Source organism: Diceros bicornis, chromosome 10 (assembly GCF_020826845.1).
Source record: "Diceros bicornis minor isolate mBicDic1 chromosome 10, mDicBic1.mat.cur, whole genome shotgun sequence".
Classification (NCBI taxonomy): Eukaryota; Metazoa; Chordata; class Mammalia; order Perissodactyla; family Rhinocerotidae; genus Diceros; species Diceros bicornis.
Window position 1 is genome coordinate 28,842,544 of NC_080749.1, and position 20,835 is coordinate 28,863,378.

Sequence of the window (20,835 nt, forward strand, 5' to 3'; positions counted from 1 at the left end):
TTACCTTCCAGATTTCTTAGAACAGGACTACGAAGACCTAAAAACAATGTACACCAAATGTGTTATGTAAAATCAAGCCAAATGTTCTCTATACTTGAGGAGAAAGAGGTAAATCTTCCTATAATAAAAGGATAGTTTTTGTCGTCGCTGCTGAATTCAGAGCACTTCTTTTTGGTGGAGCTATTGCTGTTGCATAAGTTGAAGAGAGGAGAAATCTAACTGTTGTAATTAGGCAATAACATGGATGATAATTTCATTAAAAAATACATTTGGAGTAAGCAAGAGTTTGTTCTACGTAACTTCAGGCCAACAAAGGGATAGTATATATATGCTAAAAACCAAACTCTTTTCTCTTAACAAGGATAGTAAGAGGAAGATGGTTACAACATAATGCAGCATGAAAGATTTGCATTAGCTATAAAGGAGATTTCTTGACAGTGAGTGGTGTTAAACATTGGAACGATTTACTGAAAGGTGTTTTTTTTTTTACTACAGTGGTTCTATAAAATTTTTTTTAAATGACATTCAAAAGAAACACATTTTTGCATTCATTTTGAAGAGCCAAAATAATTGTTAGCAAATATAGATGTGTTTAAATTTGTAAAAGTAAAACTATCCTTCTACTTCAGGCCTAGATTAATATTCAAGAAGACAGTACCCGCTTCATTATTTCATAGAGCAAAGGCAGGAGTTTTACTAATACATCTAACACTAATACTCTCCCAAAATGTCTGAAAAATATGACCACATGTGGTAAGATTAAGGTGTTTTCTGGCAACGCCCCAAAAGCAGAACACTTGATTGCAGAAAACAAAAAGTTTTGGGGTGGGGGGGAGCCATGGGGGCTTCCTTCTGTCCTATCAATCCACAAATTCTCAAATTACAGATCTGCTGTTGTTTTCTGACACATCTGCTTTGCAATGTAAAATAGTGTTTTCTTTAATAAGAATTCTTCAAAAAGCCTTTAGGCTCCTCGCCTTTGTTTGCACAGCCTGAGAGTTTTCATTTAAAGTTTTCACACTGTTTTTAAAATTCTCCATTTTTGTTTCTAAAATAGTTAGGCAAAGTCCATAAACTTCTGTTTTGGCTTCACATTTTAACTACATAGAAAAGGTAAAGAGAAATGTGCAGAGAAATTCTTAAGGTTTCAATAAATGAGATTACAACCAAATGACTAACAGCGTTTTTCTCTCTCCTTTGCTGTCAAAAATGTAGGAAGGAGGAAAGCAGAGATACGTTTTATATAATCCCTATTCACGGGTAAAATCTATTAAATGAGGAAACTCACAGGTAAAATCCACTCTTGTTTCTCAATGGCAACTCTGACAATCCAATATTGTGGAAAATAGGAATAGATAGTGAAATGATCACAGAAACATATTAAATTCTTTCCTAATGATCACAGCAAGGTTGCTACTTGATGTTCTCTGTGGTGAATAAGTGGACCTGAAATCCAGATAAAGCACATATTTCTCCATCTAAAGTATACATGCTTCAATTTGCTTCAGGCCCAAACTTCAATTTCTGAGGATAGAGCATCCATTCATCCCATCACTGGAAAATAAATAAATGGATGCTGTTTTTTAAGGTCTCCACTAGAAACACATACATTTGATCTTTTTACATCAATTATGTGTAATCATAATGAAGAAATTTAAACTCTTTTTTCACAATATAACAGAATTAAGAAGGCAGGCAAGAGACAAACACATACAAGTATCAGGCCTTGATAGCCTGAGCATTTATCTCTTTTCATCCTTAATCCAACTGATTGTTATTTGAAGCAGATGATATCTACTTTGATACTCCCTACTCATGGCTCCCTGAAGGAATTCCTTGGGAAGACATGATCTTTTTCAAGGATAAGGGATGCCACTTTGTAATTCACTGCATTTCTACAATACCTTCTTATATGGTTCAATTTGTTTGGAGTGGGGATAATCTAGTTACATGAAAATAGTGGACACTCCTCAGTATCAAATCCTGTAGAGGAGACAGATGGAAGAAGTCTGAAGCTGTGCAGGTACAGTCTACTCTGTCCTTAACATCTCATATGATGGATCAGGCACTGCCCTGTTAAGACAGGTGTCATGCTATAAGCTAACTTGAAAGGGAAGAGAGTTTGGATAAATGATAGATAACTAGAAATAGAAAAAAAAGAAAAAAAGGTTTTCTTATACATGAAATAATGATCTGAACCTACAGCTTTCTTTGAAGTATTCTTCCTATTCCGCTTCTTTAGGTCCATCTTCAATTTTATTATCAGAATTCTTTCTTAAAATTTCTCATTCCTCTTCCTCTTTTTCAAAACTCCCACCTTTTAAAAGTCTGCTTTCTAAAGTCTTGAGTCCCTTCTCTCTTAACATGACCATGACTTTGCTCCCTTTCATTCAATGTTCCTGTCAACTCTTTTTTTATAAATCATATGTTTTTCACTGGTCAGAGTCAAGTACCAGGAACCAGAACCTCTCTTTGCAGGACAGGCAGCATAGAAATACTGTTAAGAGCTTGGGTTCTAAAATAGGGTAAAAAAGTGTTTGATTTCTAGTTCTACCTTTACTATCTGTGTGACTGCAGGCAAAATTACACTCTCTATGGCTGAGCTTCTTCAACTATAAATGGAAAATATCTTTTAGAACTGTTGGAAGAATAAAATGCTAAAATATGTATAATATGCTTAGCATGATGCAGGGCTAAAATAAGAATCAGTCAGGTTAGTTGTTACAGTTAGCTCTACCTTCTAAAGATGACATTGTCAGAAAGCAAGTTGCAAATTCCTCAGATGCTGTGATTTCATAAGACCGAGACTTGCATACAGGTCTGGATATATAAAATTCCCTACTTCTACTAGGCCTTCCTTGCCTTTATGACAGTTACACGATCTAGAGTAGGAAAATACTGGCTTCCTTTAACCAATATCGAGCTCAGCAGGCTGCAGGATTTCTTCCTTTTTTCTCTCCATCACACACCCAACAGCACCATGGAGTTCTATGAGAAACTGAGTTCTATAAATTCTATCAAATGCAAGTAAAATTTCCTTAATTTTCAATCTAATTGATATCCTTTAACACAGAATAGTCTTCCTTTGCAATACATCTCAGTCATGAGTCTCATCTCATCAAGCCTTGAGATCATATTTGTCTTCTTGGATGCTACAGCCTGAATGTATTTCTTCAAAATTCATATGTTGAAATCTTAACCAAGGTGATGATATTAGGAGATGGGACCTTTGGGAGGTAATTAGGTCATGAGGGTAGAACCTTCATTGAGTGAGATTAGAGCCCTTATAAAAGAGACCTCAGAGAGCTCCCTCACCCCTTCCATCATGTATGAACAGTGTGAAAAGACAACTGTCTATGAACCAGGAAGCAGGCCTTCACCAGACACCAATGTGCCAGAGCCTTGATCTTGGACTTTTCAGCCTCCAGAACTGTGAGAAATAAATTTGTGTTGTTTATTAGCCACCTAGTCTATGGTATTCTGTTACCATAACAGCACAAACAGGCTAAGACATGGTATGAATATTGCCAAATCTGTTTTGTTGACCACCGATCATCTGGGAGACCTGGAGGCCTTCGGTACCGAAGGAGCCAGTGTATATACCCAGCAGCCAAGGGAGATTTGGTCCATGAAAAGGCCCCAATCAGGAAAATCTATCTAAAAAAGACAGCCTACTGAAATGTTCCCTGGTCACCTAAACTTACAGATATTACAACTGCATGAGAAAGGGTTTAGATGTTTATTATCTTCCTTTAGGTGAATATGGCTCATGTATATCCTAGAGTAAGGCATGATGTTTACCTTCATTTGCTGTCATTTATAATTTCTGCCAAAAGTGGGTTATGCATTTCCCTATATTCTTTTTTTTTTTTTTTTTTTTTTTTTTTTTTTTTTTTTTTTTGTGAGGAGATCAGCCCTGAGCTAACATCCGCCAATCCTCTTCTTTTTTTGCTGAGGAAGACGGCCCTGGGCTAACATCGGTGCCCATCTTCCTCCACTTTATATGGGACGCCGCCACAGCATGGCTTACCAAGCAGTACTTCGGTGCGCGCCCGGGATCCGAACCAGCGAACCCCGGGCCGCCGCAGCGGAGCGCGCGCACTTAACCGCTTGCGCCACCGGGCCGGCCCCTCCCTATATTCTTAAACAGAATTTACTGGCTACTATTTAATTTCTCTTAATAAATCACAGTCATCCTTTTGACGTACAAGCTGTACAATAACGGAGAAACGTCTGCAAGCGTCCTTCACTGTGCAGAGTCGCCTGCCCTGCCATAGAACGGCTCCAGGCTGCTATGCTTTTTCACTTCTCATATGTTTTTTTTAATAGTTTATCTCTCTCCTCTCTTGTTGTCAAGCTGTCAGTCAGCTGTCACTTTTTACTGCTGTCAGTGAGCCTGCCTTTATCACACCCCCAATTTGATGCTGCTAACCTGCTGTCAGCTGAAAAATCAGATAATCAAGACCTCTGCAACTGCATTTACAATAAGCGGTGGGCTGAGCACTGGCTGGAGATTTTGAGATATGAGTTCCAGTTCCTGCTTGGTCTATATCTAGCTGTGTGATTACCAGAAGACACTTAACTTCTCTGGGCCTTGATGCCTTCATCCATAAAATGAGGAGCTCTGTGTGTGCGCGCGCGCGTGTGTGTGTGTGTGGGCGCACGTCTGTGTGTGTGTGTGTGTGTGTGTGAGAGAGAGAGAGAGACTGACAAAGAGACAGAGAGACCGAAAGAGAAAGAGATGTCATCCAGACTTGAATCCTAAGTTTTTCTGGCTACCAGAAAGAACATATGAAACTTTTCTGTGAGTTAACAGAATGCAGGGTGGGGTACCACTGACCCTTTAATTGTCAAATTCAAGGATACGTTTTAGTCATCACTTTATTTAACCTCACTCTTCTGAATTCACTACTGATTATCTCCTTAAAACTCTTTTCTCTTTGTTCCACAGTATAATTCTCTCATTGTTGATCTCCTGACCCTTTTATCTTTTCTTCTCATTTCAATCCTGGGCTATTCCTCCACCAACCCCTTAAGTGTTAAGAGTACCAAACGCCAGTCCAAAGTTAAAGGTCAGGGTAATGACGAGAAACCAGCAAGAGGCCTGAGAAGCAGCAACCTGTGTGTCCTGGAAGCCAACTGAAGAATGTGTCATAGTGTGTCAAATGCTGCTGATATGTTAGTAAGATGAAGACTGAGAACTGACCACAGGATTTAGAGGCATGGAAGTCATTGGTGACCTTGACAAAAAATGGTTTCAGTGGAGTAGCTTTAAGACAGAACAGTAGCAATGAAACTGGAAACAAGTATAAACAACTATTTCAAGAGGTTTTGCTACTAAGAGAAAGAAAGAAATGTGGCAGTAGCAGAAAGGAGAAGTGCAATCAGGAGAGAATTTTTTTTAAAGATGTAAAACAGGGCCGGCCCCGTGGCTTAGCGGTTAAGTGCGCGCGCTCCGCTACTGGTGGCCCAGGTTCTGATCTGGGCGCGCGCCGACACACCACTCGTCCGGCCATGCTGAGGCCGTGTCCCACAAGCAGAAACTAGAAGGATGTGCAACTATGGCATACAACTATCTACTGGGGCTTTGGGGAAACAAAGGAAGAGGATCGGCAATAGATGTTAGCTCAGAGCTGGTCTTCCTCAGCAAAAAGAGGAGGATTAGCACGGATGTTAGCTCAGGGTTGATCTTCCTCACAAAAAAAAAAAAAAAAAGATGTAAAACAAATAGCATTTTTTGTATGCTAATAAGAATGATCCAGAAGAGAGAAAAACTGATAATGCAGAACAGGGAAGGAAAAATTGCTAGAACAATAGTCCTTAGGTATGCAAGAAGGATGGGCTTCTGGCAAAGAAGTGGAGATAGGGCCTTAAACAGAAGCAAAGTCAATTCATCCATAGTAACAGGTGTGAAGATAGAGAATATGCACCCAGAAGCACATAACTGGGTAGACGTGGCGGTGGCAGCGTATAGGAATTCTCTTCTGGTTGCTTCCATTTTCTCAGTCATAATCTGAGAATGAAGATAGAAAATTTGTTATTAGAAGTTTATAAAGAAAGGAAAATGCATGATTAGTTATGTAGAAGAGGGGAAATGTGGTATGCTTGCCACACAGCTCAAAGGTCCATCAGAATTTAGGAGTCATGAATTCAGAGTAGGCTAATAATATGGCTGGATGTTTTTCTCCTAATCAAATATGAAGGAAAAGGTGCAAAATATTTGAGAGTATATGCAAGAGAGTATGTATGATGATGGAAGATGAAGTTAAGCTGGAGAAAGAAAGAGGAAATTAGGGCAAGAGAAGAACGAAAGTGAAGAGCTGGCTCAATCCATGGATGGTAGGTTCTGGCAAGGGCAAAAGACTGTTTGAGTCAGGGTGATAAAGAGAATAAATAAACATATCTCTTTATATTAGGCTGCTCTTTGGCAAAGTACTTCTTTATTGTTATGTGTTGATTAAAAGAGGGCAGAGAGGAAGACAGTCCTTTGTATTTAGGTGGGAATAAATGTGCTAGGTTACAAAACAACGGGGATGGAGGAGTTAAAAGATGAATTAATCTTTATTAGGGGGTCTATTCTGTGCCAGGCACCATGCTAGGCATTTGGCATGCATTATTTCATTTAGTCTCTACATCATGCCTATGAGGTGATAAGCTAAATATAATCATAACCTTTAAAGAACCTAAGCTCAGGGTCATTATACTTGCACAGGTCACAGAGCTAGTAAGTGGTGGTCAAGACTCAGGGTTTAACAAGTTTCCCATCCCAAAATGTTTAATACATATAATAAAATATTTTCAAGTGAATATTTTTTCTTGCTACTATTTTTCTGGTCTTTGAGAATGAGGCAGCAGAGGGGAGAGGAGGGTAATACGTAACAGTAGGTGCCTCAAGCCCAATATTACTGGATTCCTATGTGACAGACATGCTCTGAGCTTTAACAGTTACCAACTTGATAAATCCTTATATATTTTGCTGAAATATGGCTTTTCCCCTTCCCTGATTCGTATCCATTATATTATATTATATATTATTACAGCACATTGTATTAATAATTTACTTATATCTTCTGCTTTGTTTTTACTTAAATTCATTTTTGCCGTGACCAAATAATATTTGGGTAGGGAGAAAGATATAAGCATTCAAATATTGTTTTTTTAAGTCACCTTGGTTATTTTGCCTTTAGAATTACTAAATATTTTTCAACATCTCAACAAAATAACACTCTTTTAAGACTGTAGGCATTAGAATGATTGTCATTCATGCAAAAAATCACTTACTTACACTGTATGAGTTCGGGCTGGATAAAGCAAATTACCATTTGAAAATAATTCAAATAACACTCTGGGCTAAGACCTTGCTTATGAATGTTATCTTGGCCACAATATTTCTCAACCTTCTTCCATTTAGCTAGATTTATTTATGGTAATACAGTCTAAATTAATAAACTATTCAATTGCCACAGGTGTATTAAACATATGATGTTGTAGGAATATATCAGATGCAAACGAATTTTAAAACATATTATAAATTTGAAATTCTATAGGAGTAATAATTAAGCTGTACTATAACCACCTATTCACCTTAAAGATGTACATTTTGACTATATCTTATATGAAAAACTTAAAAACGCGTAAAAAAATAAGGATCATACTTTAAAAATGTAATCTAAAGTATAAGTTGGGTTCTAGCTAATCATAGATCTAAAGTATAACAATATTTTTCAAAAGTTGCAATTCTTCATCACACATAAGAAAACTGTATATATACATATTATATTTACCTATATTCCTGAAAATCGATTGTGATCTTGGTTTCACTTAGCTTGATAGGTTTCAATACTGCAACTAAATCACTATATGTTTTTGACAAATGACCTAGAGTGGCAGGAAGCTTGGACAGTAAAAAGAAAATTGAATCCAGAGTCATAGGATCAAAACTTTAATCCAGTCTATGACAATAATCAGCAGTGTGAATGTGAGCCAGTCTCTGCTTCTCTGGGCCTGTTTTCCAAACTCCATAAAGGAGTGGGCAAGGTGGTCTCAAATTTTATGACTCACTAACTTGATTTGGTATTAGGCAGATTTTTCTTCAAGAAATATTAACTAGTAAGACACTCAAATAAATCAGCATTAGGGGTGTAGATGAGGACTACTGTCCCCACAGCAATATCTGGGTGAACTCAGTGAGTCCGGAACACAGAGACTATCTCTGACCTCCTGCATAGCATGTATGGACAATAAATTGTTTCCTGCTTTCATTTCAAGGATGGGGAAGAAAAAGCTGTCCCTGAACTCTTTTTAAGGACATAGTCAGTTACAAAACAGTAGCATCCCCAGCTAGTATGAGTCCCACTGAAGTAAACTTTCTATTCATAAGGGAGAAATATTCTGGTGGTAGTAAAAACAATTTTGTTAGGTTTAATCAAAAGTGAAAAGGAATTCTAGAATGTTCCCTTTGAGCCACATCATCTGTTGCTAATTTGGGGTGGGCCCAGCAAAAACGGTAATAAAAAATGGCCTTAGTAACTGAGAAAGAGAAATGGCAATTAAGTGCATTTGCAGCCCAGTGTAGAAGATCTAACTCTTTACTAAGATAATATAAATAATAAAAAATGGAAGGAAAAAATAGAAGAAAATGGCATGGGAAATGAAAGTATTCCAAGCAGTGAGATTTAACATCGATTTACTTAGAACAGTTACTATTATACACACAAACCAATGGGTATAAGCTGAATGAAAAGGTTGAGAAATATGCTTGATAGTGACTTCTGTAACAAAACAACAAATAAAGAAACAAAACAGTAAGTGTTAAAAGCCAAAGCAGCTTGCTTTGGCAAACCAATAAATAAGAGAAAAGAAAGGAAGAACTCAATATCAGAACTAACCATTCAGTGATAGGTCGGACATGTGATTTTTTTAAATCTGTAAATCACAGTAGGGTGAAATAGAACTCAACTCTCTAACCAACCATGCTTATGCTGAAAAGTTAAAATCGGCAAGAAGAACACTCATTTCTATACAGTTGGGGAGTAATTTATGACAGAATATTGCAAATGGAGTCAAACATACTGACCTGCTCACATCAGGAAACCTGATGGGAAAGTAAATAACTTGGCACTTGGGTCTGATGATGCTTTCCAGATCCTTGGGTCTGTGATCAGGAATCAGCTTCATAAATTTTCCAATAGAAGTGAGAAATGACTCCATATTAAAAACCGAGTTGAATACCACCACATCAGCCACCAGGCTGTAAAGGGAAAGGATAAATGCAAATGATGAGCCCACAGTCGCTTAGTTAATTTTTATACGCCTAAGACCTCTATGTTAATCACAGTTTATACTGCACCTTGGGTTTGCAAAGGACTCTGCACTTCCATCAGTATTTATCAAAATGCATCTAATAGATAAGTTAGTTTCATTAGTATTATATCATGGGAAATTAGATCGTTGGCATCAGGGAGGAAAGGCAGGAGAGGAATCAAATGATTTATTTAATGGGATCCTATGAGGCTTCAAACCAAAGTGTATTTTGCCACAACGTCAGGAACTTTCTATACGGTATTATCAACAGCAATAAGGACAGTAAGACCTTTTTCTTTGTGGCCCAACTACCCATGTTGGGTTTCCATGTCAGTGATGTATCTCATTTTATACCACACTACTGAGTACAGAACATCTGCCTGACTTTTCACTACCTTCAAGGAAACTAATTCAGATAAAGCTATTTCATACTAGAGCACAGCTTCAAAATACATGCTTAAACTTATTTCTTGTTTTAACTCTCGCTTCAAGAAACTGTTAGGTTTTTTAAAGTTCTGGGACTATACAGGAAGGGTTATATGGGAGCTCTACAAATAACTTATTTCACTAATATATTATATTTGGAGTAGTTAGAGACGTAGAAGAAATTGGTGGAAATGGACCCAGAAATCCATACCACTAGGTCCTATTGATTACATAAAGGAATGTATTATAAAGGACTACAACACCATAGACCTTCAGAATTAACAACATAAATATAATGTTGGTTATTGCTTTTGATTAAAAGACAGTGTTCCTCCCCTTCGTATTTTTTAAAAATAAAAACAAACTAAAATACATAGTTATAAGAAAAGTTTGTGTGTCATAAATACGTCAGCAGTTTTCAGAATTGCCTATAACATTTTCTTGGAAACCAATGAGCACAAATGATAGCCATGGTTGAGCTGGATAAACCTTGAATATGTAGTATGAATATGTAGTATATTCCCTTTATGAGTCAAAAAACTGATTTAATAAATCATTGTTTTGATGTTTAAAACTGACCTTCTTTGCTTTAAGCAATGATTCAGTATCTCAGTGTCACTGGATTTCAATAAAATGCACACAAATGCTTTGATAAGAAGGTATACAAGATCAAATAGACTAAGTAGTTAGTTTTATTTCACCCCAAAAAATGATAGATCAATAAAACTGAAAAGAAGACATGTAAGCGCATAAGACTGCAAAACACAAATGAATAAGCAGAGCTTATAGAATAGGAGTGCCATAGCAAATCCTCAGTTTCATCTAATTCACATTGACTGAGATAGTCAAGGTTCCTATTATTAATACATACTGGAATGAAAAGCCAACAAAAGGAATGTTGACCTCCTACCCCTATGCCTCCCCCGCAAAATTGCTTTTCCATACAAGTATTTTTTTAGTTGCAACCTAGTGCAAATTTGGGGGTAGGGGTAATTACAACATGGATAATACAAAAGAATGTCACAGAAGTGCTGACACAACACCAAGCAATAAGGAAGCCAATATAATAATATACCAAAAGTTGAAGGATGTTTTACAGCTAGTCTCTTTTCACCATATGTCACATATTGTAATAGCGACCCACAGGTCATAATATATAGTTACGACATGTGTTCATAAGTCAGAGGGTTTAGTGAAACCTCTATTTAAGGTGAGTGCTTATGTCAGTCATCTGTAAAATCCTTAACTGCCACATGGTCAAGAAAGAAATCTGACAGTGCCAACAAAAGCAGAAGTCAGCAAGAAAACTAAAGAAACATTTGAGGCAGCAGCAGTCATACTTTTCAAAGAGAATCTGAACAGAACTGCTTTCTGACACTCTTATTTTTCCTTTGGACAACCGTGAACCATTTTTTTCTCATTAAGAAGCCAACCGATGAACAAGTCCACTTCTTTCTCTCCAAGCTTGTCCATCATTTTACCCTCTCGAGAAGAGCAATACTGAAAAATCATGTACAAGCTTTTATAGTCTCATTCCCTACGAGCAAAAACAATCTTTTATGAAAGCGAGATGAGGGGCAGTAAGCTAAAATTTTTTTTAGATATTTGCCCTCATAGGGCATGCAACCCAACTGCTTACATTCTTAAAAACCCAATCGATGCTAAATTAAAGACCCAAGACAGTTTACAGAAATATTCTTTTTCATGCATTTTCTCCTTGATACGAGTGGGTATAACTTCCCTTAACTTTAAAGCCACTCATAAAGGGAAAAATAGACTTAATGTTTTTTCCTCAGTTGTTTCTCAGGGGTAATAAACACATACTATCTGAGGGAAAGAATGATGGTAATTCAAGAAATCAAAAGAATATTACGAAAGTTTTCCATATTGATAAAGCACAAAATGATTTTATTTTTGTTTTTAAAACATATTTCCCCGCTCCATTTCAATATAAAATAGAGTATTTTAATTTTATTATGAAATTTTAAAACGGTTGCTTTTTTATGAGACATTTGACGTGAAGCCGTTCCACTCTATTTTGATAGCACTGCTACTTCACAACTGAAGCAGCTTGTAAAAATGATGGCAGGAAAGCATTTACAAGACGCTCAAAAATCAGAACTATTACCATATAGCTGTTTTTCTATGTCAACTAAACTATGGGGTATACTTGCAAGAGTTGGGAGTCTGTTTAGACATGTCATCAATCCGAATTGCTAATAACTATTTAAAAAGTTGAGTAAAATGTACCCAATCACTGCCAAACTGATTCCATTTGGTTGTTGCAGTTATGTGACTAGGATCTAACAGAAAAGCCATTTCAGAGTTGTTATTAACTTCTTTCATTAACAAGCTTCAGGAGATACACTTTGTTGAAGTAACAATAGAGAAGGACCATCACCTTTGAAATGTCACCGTATTTTAAAGCTGTGCAATTTCAGAAGACTCAATGAGCGGAAAAAAAAACCACCACCACCACCACCACCTAAAGATTCATTTTCCATAGTTTTCTCTTACAAACAGCAACAAAAAAAGAACAAAACCTCTTGCTCCGTTATGCTTTAATTTTCGTTTATTCCTCTGTAAATTTCTATTTTGATTTTAGCTAGATACATTGAAAGCGGCTGATAAATAAGAGTTTTCTAACCTCCCTTTTCTGAAAGTATGCCTTTAACAACAGATGATGGAATAAAGGTGTGAAGAAGGTTCCTATCAACCCTTTGATTCTATTATGAATGTTGTAGAAAATAGTTAGATAAATTAGTTCAACATATAATTAGATTGTTACATATACGTATTTTATAAAATGATTAGCTGTGATCTTATATATATACTGCAGAGGCACGAGTAATTATTACCAGGGAAGGTATGTTTAAACATTTGCACCTACTTTAAGGTGTTTTTAAAATAAATGTAGAGTAGGTCTCCAGATTTAAAAGCTAACCATCTATAAAGAAAATGGTGGCAAAGGACTACATATATTGATATAATCTATACCTACCATGAAAGAATTTGGTTGTATCCATACTGGAAATCCCTCTCCTGACATTTCTTGACAGGATATACCAATTGGTTCTCGTGGAAGTACAGAATTTTTTTCAATTTCCCAAGGTCAGGCCGAAGGGCAGCCAGTTCAGTCAGGTTAAGCACTGAGCTTGCAAAGAGGATCCTAGGAAACAAGGAAATTAGGGTTTACTGTCCCAAGCATGCTTGAAGGGGTCATCCTTTGCCCTTCTCTCCTTTTCCCTCATCCTACCCTAAGAAAAACATATCCCCTATAGGGACACATCAATAGTTAAGCCTTAATACCATGTAGCAGCATTCTAAGTTTTGATCTCTTAAAAAGCAGCTGCTAAGAACTATAAAAGCTCCGAATCACATTGGTTGTTCTCAGCTCAGCTACTGAGAGATGCAAAATAAAAAAAGCTGGATGGATTTTATTGAAAAAGGCAAGAAAAGCTCTATCTGAAGGACAAATGGAACAAAGATAAGGCTGACTGGGGAATACTCTGCTTGCCAGTTTCATTACACTTTACTCCTTTATGCAACCGACTACTGAAATTCAATATATGAGCAGGAATGGCACATGTTCATGTTATGACATAAACCCTTTTGATTTATGCAGTAGACTTATCTAGTGTGGTCTTTTCCTCCTGGCATGTTTTCTCACTGTCCCTCCCCACCTCGTTTTTTAACTATTCTGCAATACTTGTGTTTTTTTAATGTTTTCTACTCCATTATTGGACTGCTAATGGCACCAATATACAATCTGTAAAACTCCTTATATAAAACAAAAATATAAAAAAAAAAAATGAAGAAAGGTTGATTCCTTTTCTTTGGGGGAAAAAGGAAACTGAAAGCTTACTTGTTCATGTTTATAAATGAAACAATTTCTATTTATTCACTCATTCCACAAACATTTACCAAATGTGTACCATGTGCCAAGGTCTAACCAGGAAGAACAGAAAAGACGAACAAGACAACCCACCAGGATGAATGCTGCCTGTAATAGTGACAGATACAAAGTATCAGAGGAACAAACATAATGGAGTAATAATGTCTGAGACAACCTGGAAATGTTTCACTAACAAGGTGCCTACCATGTATGGACACAAAAGAGGGACAAATTACAGTCCCTGAGCAGCTGAGGACATTTAGATGGCACAATTTTGATGGATGCCACTTTTATAACATAATGTAGCATCATTTGACCCTTACAGCTTTAATTCCCATTCTAAAAAATGAGGTTCAAGAAGGTTAAGAGTTTTTCTAGAATCACACTGGTAGAAAGTGGCGAAGCAGGGACTCCTGTTCTTCTAAGCCTGAAGTGCTTTCCATTGCACCACGGATATGAGTTGGTTGTGGACCACTTACATTGCAAATGCTTTTTTCTGTACTTAATAAATACAAAATATCACCCTTGTTATTACCATGATTACAGCTACCATAAATTCTCCCATGCTGACAAGCCAAATGGCTAACTTCAGGTGTTTATATGATCTGCAGCACTAGCCTTTCACATAAGAAGAATAGAAGAATGATTACATAGTAAGTGCATATATCATAAATAGGAATTCAAGTGTCTTCTTCACGGGCTAAAGAGGGCACATAAGACCAAAAAGCAGCGATCTCTCTTTAAACCCACATTGCTGTATTAAGGTCATGGTTTATTGCTTTAACATAAAAAAATCTTACCAAGGAGATGCACTCATTTTTTAAATCATCTATTTGTGCAAAACAAAAGCAAACAGAAAAATTATGGTCAGATAATGCCCTATTTGGTCCAAAAATATTCCCACCACCATGAAGTATAAACCTTTCTAAAACTTAGATTGAAAATTCTGAAATATGAAGATATTTGCTTATCTACAAACCTGATCCTTAGTAGAGAGAAAAATAAAATATTAATCTCAATCAATCAATATTCTCCTTAAAAGAAAATGGATGGCAACTTGTGGGTCTAGTTATTGAGTAATGCTCCTACCTCTCCATCTAGGCTCACTCCCCTTCCCCAACATACTATGGCAAGCAATGACTCATTCTTTATCATTAAGACCTGAGCAAGCACAATGTTTTTCAAACACAAGGCAGAAAAATTCATTAAATGCAGCCCCCCCATATTACTTATTAATTACAAATGAGAAAAAATGGTACCTTTATAATAGAGAAATGTGGTAGACATCAACTGATTCAAGCAACCAAACTTAATATGATCAGTAATAGGACAAAGTGATATAATGTATTTCCCAATGTGATACAATGAGAAAGATACAAATCACCAAAATAGTATTTCTGCCAAAAATGCCTGATCTGAATTTGGTCATGAAAAAACAATCAGACAAATATTCTGCAAAATAAGTGGGCTGGATCTCCAAAAATGTCAATGTCAAAAAAAAAAAAAAAAACTTAGATTAAAGGAAAATAAAGAGACCTCAAAACAAAATGCAACCTGTGATCTTTGACTGGAAACTGCATAGGGAAAAAACAGCTATAATGGACATTATAAAGGCAATAGGGAAACTCTGAACATGGACTGAATATAAGATTGTAAACTTTTATCAATCTTAAATCTCTTAAGTGTAATAATTTTATTGCCGTTATGTAGGAAAACATCCTTAGTCTTAAGAAAAATATGTTGAATTATTTATGTGTGAAGTGTCATGATGTCTGCAACTAATTCTTAAATGTTTCAGTCAAAAAGGCTACTAATAAATATTCATATGCACATATTGACATGGAAAGAAATAAAAAATGTGTAAAATGTTAATAATCGATAGATCTAACTTAACGGTATATTGTAATTCATTGATCTAGTCTTGCAAATTTTGTTGAGTTATACATTTAAAAAATTATGAATTTAGGGGAATATTCATTAAATAGTGTAAGTAGAAGAGAAAAATATGTTACATTCCATCTAAAATAAATCCATCATATATGCATTCCTAGTCATAATCTAATCGTTAATTTCCTCCATGAGAACCATTCTCAGGGTGAATCATCTGTAGCAAATGTTCAACCAAGGGAGCCCTACACTCTACTCCTACCATATACCTCCTCTCCTTATCCCACCAACCAGCTGATCTGAAATCAAGAAATCCAAATCTAAAGTTGAGCATTCTAAATAAAATCTACCAAATGAAAGAATGCAATACATTCAGAAGTGAAATGGCAATGATTTTCGTAATATTAACCATTTGGGACTGCCCACACCAACACTTCCTTCAGTTTGTTCGATCATTAACAGGAAATTCATTTTATTTTTATAACTAATATTGAAATAGCCCTCACTACTTCTAAATTGTGGAAATTATCTCCATCATTAGTAAAATATTTCCCTTTGCTTTTTAATTTATAATATGGTACTTAAATTGGACAATAAGCAGTTCCTCAAATATTTAGCTCAATGACACCAAAAAAGAAGCGATGAACATGCCCACAAAAGGAATGCAGATATGATTCACAGGCAATTTTTACTTTGCCATGTTCCATCAACTAAAAAAAATTTATAATAATACAATGAACAACATCACTCAATCAGCATCTAATTCCTAGTCTCCCAATGTTCATCTTGCCTTAGGTGTTATTTAAGCAATAAATCCTAACAAGGTGAGCTTTATCATCCCACACTGCGTCTCTGGCAGGAAAGGGCACAAGGTGATAGCAAAAACCACTAGGAACAAGATAATTCCTGACAGCTGCTGCTTGAGCACAAGTTAAATTGAACAGTTTATCTCAGCATGAAGATGTTATAAGGTTTTATGTTTAATATTTTTAAATTAACATAAAACCCAGAGAAAGCAGTTGGGCAATCTTTCACAAACATGACATACTACAATCACTGTATAAGCTGGATTAGTACTTATTACCATGCTACTACAGAATTAAGCTGTTTTTAGACCACCAAAGAGCTTTAAATTGCAACTTTTGTCTCTGTAAGAGAAACCTATATTTAAAATGTCTGCTAAATTCAAATTAACGGCTACATCATTAGCTTACCATCTCACCAAAAGTATAAGTAAGCTGCTATTATAATCGTCTAACCAAAACGGCTCTGTGCTGCAAACACATTAACACCATCCCAGGTATCTGGGATCGTATCCTCATACATGTTTCCATTGTTTTCAATGCACATTCTGTCCACAATCTGAGTCATACGTGCTTAAGGAATCCAAAAGAATTCAACACAATGAAATCCAAGATTAGAGATTTTATTCTTTTCTGGTTCAGTTTGAAAAAAACAGTTGTTTGCCTTTTACCTTGTGCTCTTAATATATAAAAAGAGATGCTGCAATATACCTAAGCACTGTAGGACTGCAACCATTATCATCAAGATGCATACTTTTATATCTTAAATGGTATGGAAGGGCAGTAACATGAGACAGAGGACAGGCATTCAATATTCCAATCACCATCACATACAATCTAGTAATAATCTTTCACAGCCTAGGTCACCTCACTCCTGCCCCATGAAATCTTTTCAATAACACCTCCCCACCCCACCCCGAAACCATTTATCACATAATGGGGCTATAGTACACAATTTAACACAGATACCAGTTTGGGTTGTGTTACTCATACTTAAATAATTTCTCCAAGGGCTTTAGTAAGCCTTTGACAAAAGAGTAAATTCCGTTCTTTGAGCTGTGTCACTTTGCTTAACACCTAAACTCCTTGTCTGGATTCATGTTGCTCAGTCTCATTACCAAAGTCTTTGTTATTTTGTTGCCTATCTTGAATTCTTGTTCCTTGTTATCTACTCTCCAGGGTTCTAGATCTTATACCTTCTGTGATACAGTATTTTCTGTGATGATGGAAATGTTACAGAACATTTACGGATGTTACAGAATGTTACATATGTTACAGAACAGTAGAGAATATGTACTGTCCAATATAGCAGTGACTACTGAGCACTTGAAATGTAGCTAATGCAACTGAGGAATTAATTTTAAATTTAACTTATTTTGATTAATTTAAGTTTAAATTAAATAGTCAGACAGTAATGGCTACTGTATGGGAAAGCACAGCTCTGGATGCACCAGCTTCCCTTATCCCAACACTCCACCCAGGGTACCTAAATGCAATTCCTCACTTACTTGATTTTCTTATATAGACTCTAGAGCTGCTTGTAATAACCTAATTTCTAAGTTCCTCCTGACTAGCTGAATTTTACCCACTAGGCTATCCCAATTCTGGAATGGCACTATTGTTTTTTCCTTCTGATAATTAGAAAACACAAGTTCATTACAGAAAATGTTTTAAACACAAAAAATAGAAATTAAGGGAATATCACCTACAACCACCCCAAAAAGAGAGCCACTATTTGCATCCCAGTGCTCATTTAGCAGGTATATGTTGAGCATCAATTATTTGCAAGGTATTAGGCTAAATGATGGACATAAAATGGAAAGCAAAGTAGCTGAGGCAAGAAGAAAACTGGCAGGTTGAGAAACCGAATAGAGACCAAGGAGGCTGGAGCAATTTGTTCAATAAGAAAGTGCCCAGAGAAGAGGCGGAGGAAGTCAATGGGCCTTTAAAGACATGAAAATAATTTTGGATTTCATGGTAACAGCAATGGGAAGAGACCGAAGGATTTTTTTTTTTTTTTTTTTTTTGTGAGGAGATCAGCCCTGAGCTAACATCCGCCAATCCTCCTCTTTTTTTTTTTTTTTTTTTGCTGAGGAAGACGGCCCTGGGCTAACATCGGTGCCCATCTTCCTCCACTTTATATGGGACGCCGCCACAGCATGGCTTACCAAGCAGTGCGTCGGTGCGCACCCAGGATCCGAACCAGCGAACCCCGGGCCGCCGCAGCGGAGCGCACGCACCCAACCGCTTGCGCCACCGGGCCAGCCCCGAGACCGAAGGATTTTAAGTACAGAAATGACAAAATTATATATGCATATTGGGTGTATTTACTTTTATTATTTTCACTTTGTAATATGTATATATTATTGTATAGTTTTATTTTTTTGCTTTTAACACAACACTTAACATGCTGTTTTACTATGTTAAAAATTATTTCTAAAACATATGATTTCTAATAAATGAAATAGATTTGATGACATGAAGTGTCATAATATCTCCAACCAGGGCACGATTTTTATATTCATGTATCTATAAAGTCTTAAAATTTTATTTGTGTAATCCCTTGTATTTCTACTACATTTGCTTACGTATTTCATGAAAATTTTTTGTATGTGTGAGGAAGATCAGCCCTGAGCTAACATCTGTTGCTAATCCTCCTCTTTTTTGCTGAGGAAGATTGGCTCTGGGCTAACACCCGTGCCCATCTTCCTCTACTTTATATGGGACGCCACCACAGCATGGCTTCACAAACGGTGCGTTGGTCTGTGCCGGGGATCTAAAACTGCAAACCCCTGGCCACCAAAGTAGAGTGCGTGAACTTAACCACTACACCCCTGGGGGCCCTCATGAAATTTTTTTATTACTTATTTGTTTATTCTTTTTGATGAGGAAGATTTGTTCTGAGCTAACATCTGTTGCCAATCTTTCCACTTTTTTTGGTTGAGGAAGATTAGCCCTGAGCTAACATCTGTGTCAGTCTTCCTCCACTTTGTATGTGGGTTGCCACCACAGCATGGCTTGACAAGTGGCGTAGGTCTGCGCTTGGGATCGGAACCAGCAAACCCAGGCCACTGAAGCGGGGTGTGCCGGACTTAATCACTACACCACAGGGCTGGTCCCTTTTATTACTTTTTAATATCAGAAAACTTTACTCTCACTACCATATGGAAAACAGACTGGAAGGAACCATTCTGGAGAAGGGAGAACAGTAAGAAGAAGAGAAAAGAAATGATGGTGGCTTGGAGTAAGATAATAGTGTTGGAGTTGATGGGAAGTGGCCTGACTGGGTTTGCTGACAGTGCTGTCACGGTTTGCCGATGAACTGGAGATGAGAAGTGAAAGAGAGGACTGCTATCGTTTCCTTCACCTATCACTTCCAAAGTGTGTTGATAGTGTTTCAGTGTACCAAGAGTTCAATAATACATATATGCATAAATGAAAATTACTACTAAACATTTCAAAAGTCTTTGGCTTAAATATATTTTTTTAATTTGTAAAACCTGTGTAGAAAGATAACAGTTCTAATATTCATTAATCATTGATATACAAAATTCATTTTAACAAAATATGCTTTGGTTCTCAGCTACTTCACCTTAATTAGACCATTTCTACCTCATGTTTAAATGCTATGGATTTTCAAAAACCTTCAAGAACGTGTGTAACAAAATGTTTCCATTTGCTAAAACAATAAAAAATACAAGATGAAAGTCATATCTAAAAGAAAAGGAAATGTAGTCATTTAATTTCCTAAGTTCTTATGATGGGTAATTTACAGGCTGTTAAATAGAGTATCCGGTTTCCCAAAAATTGTTCTATGGTGCAGCATCACTGATCCGGTAGTTTTGCTTTTTTCCACCGTGTAATGTTCCTTTCCTGTGTTTATCATGATGGTCAAGAAAGCACTGTGTAAAGAACACTTGCTGGAAGGCAATCAATCAAGGCCTGTAGCTAAGATCCGCCACTGAGCAATATCTCCAACTGGTTTCTTAACATCTATCCACCCTGCAGTCATCAGCACTCTGCCCTGCGTCATGGATGCCTAAGGAGACAAATTACGTAATATCTTTTGAGCTTTGTTAGCTAAAGGTGCCACTTAAATTCAGGTGTCTCAAATTACTCCAACAACCTCTCAAGTCTTTCAATTCTTGGTATCTGGCATAGTGCCTAATATATAAAAGACACTCAGTAATTATGTTTGTACCAAGAAAGGAAGAAACAAGAAGGGAGGATGGGCCTACCATTGAAAAAAAATTATAAATAAATTGAAATTTTTACTGCATATACTTAAATATTTTTGATGTACTTTGGGACTAGAATCCATTATTAAGAGATTCTTGTAAGACACACAGTAATATGAACCACTCAGAACATTTATAGATATACGTGTTTTAGACATTCTATCAATAAGTCAACAAATCAAAATACTGTCAAGTCAAGCATCCTAACTAAGAAGTACAAGATATCAGCCCTGTTCCAGAAAAGCTGACAATATAATTGGTAAAACAAGCCACAAATACAGGA

The 20,835-nt window shown here is 36.5% G+C and overlaps 1 protein-coding gene across 8 annotated transcripts in view; it reads right to left on the bottom strand.

Annotated features, from left to right (window-relative positions):
• Positions 1-20,835, bottom strand: part of GTDC1 (glycosyltransferase like domain containing 1) — a 385,507-nt gene that overhangs the window by 171,641 nt on the left and 193,031 nt on the right. For 7 of the 8 annotated variants that reach the window (XM_058548908.1, XM_058548907.1, XM_058548905.1 and 4 more), the window contains 2 exons: positions 12,731-12,898; positions 9,077-9,250 (listed from right to left, as the gene is read on the bottom strand). In XM_058548908.1, coding sequence (XP_058404891.1) covers positions 9,077-9,250; positions 12,731-12,898 — 342 coding nt within the window. The remainder of the gene's footprint in view (positions 1-9,076; positions 9,251-12,730; positions 12,899-20,835) is intronic. The other variant, XM_058548909.1, reaches the window with a different exon arrangement.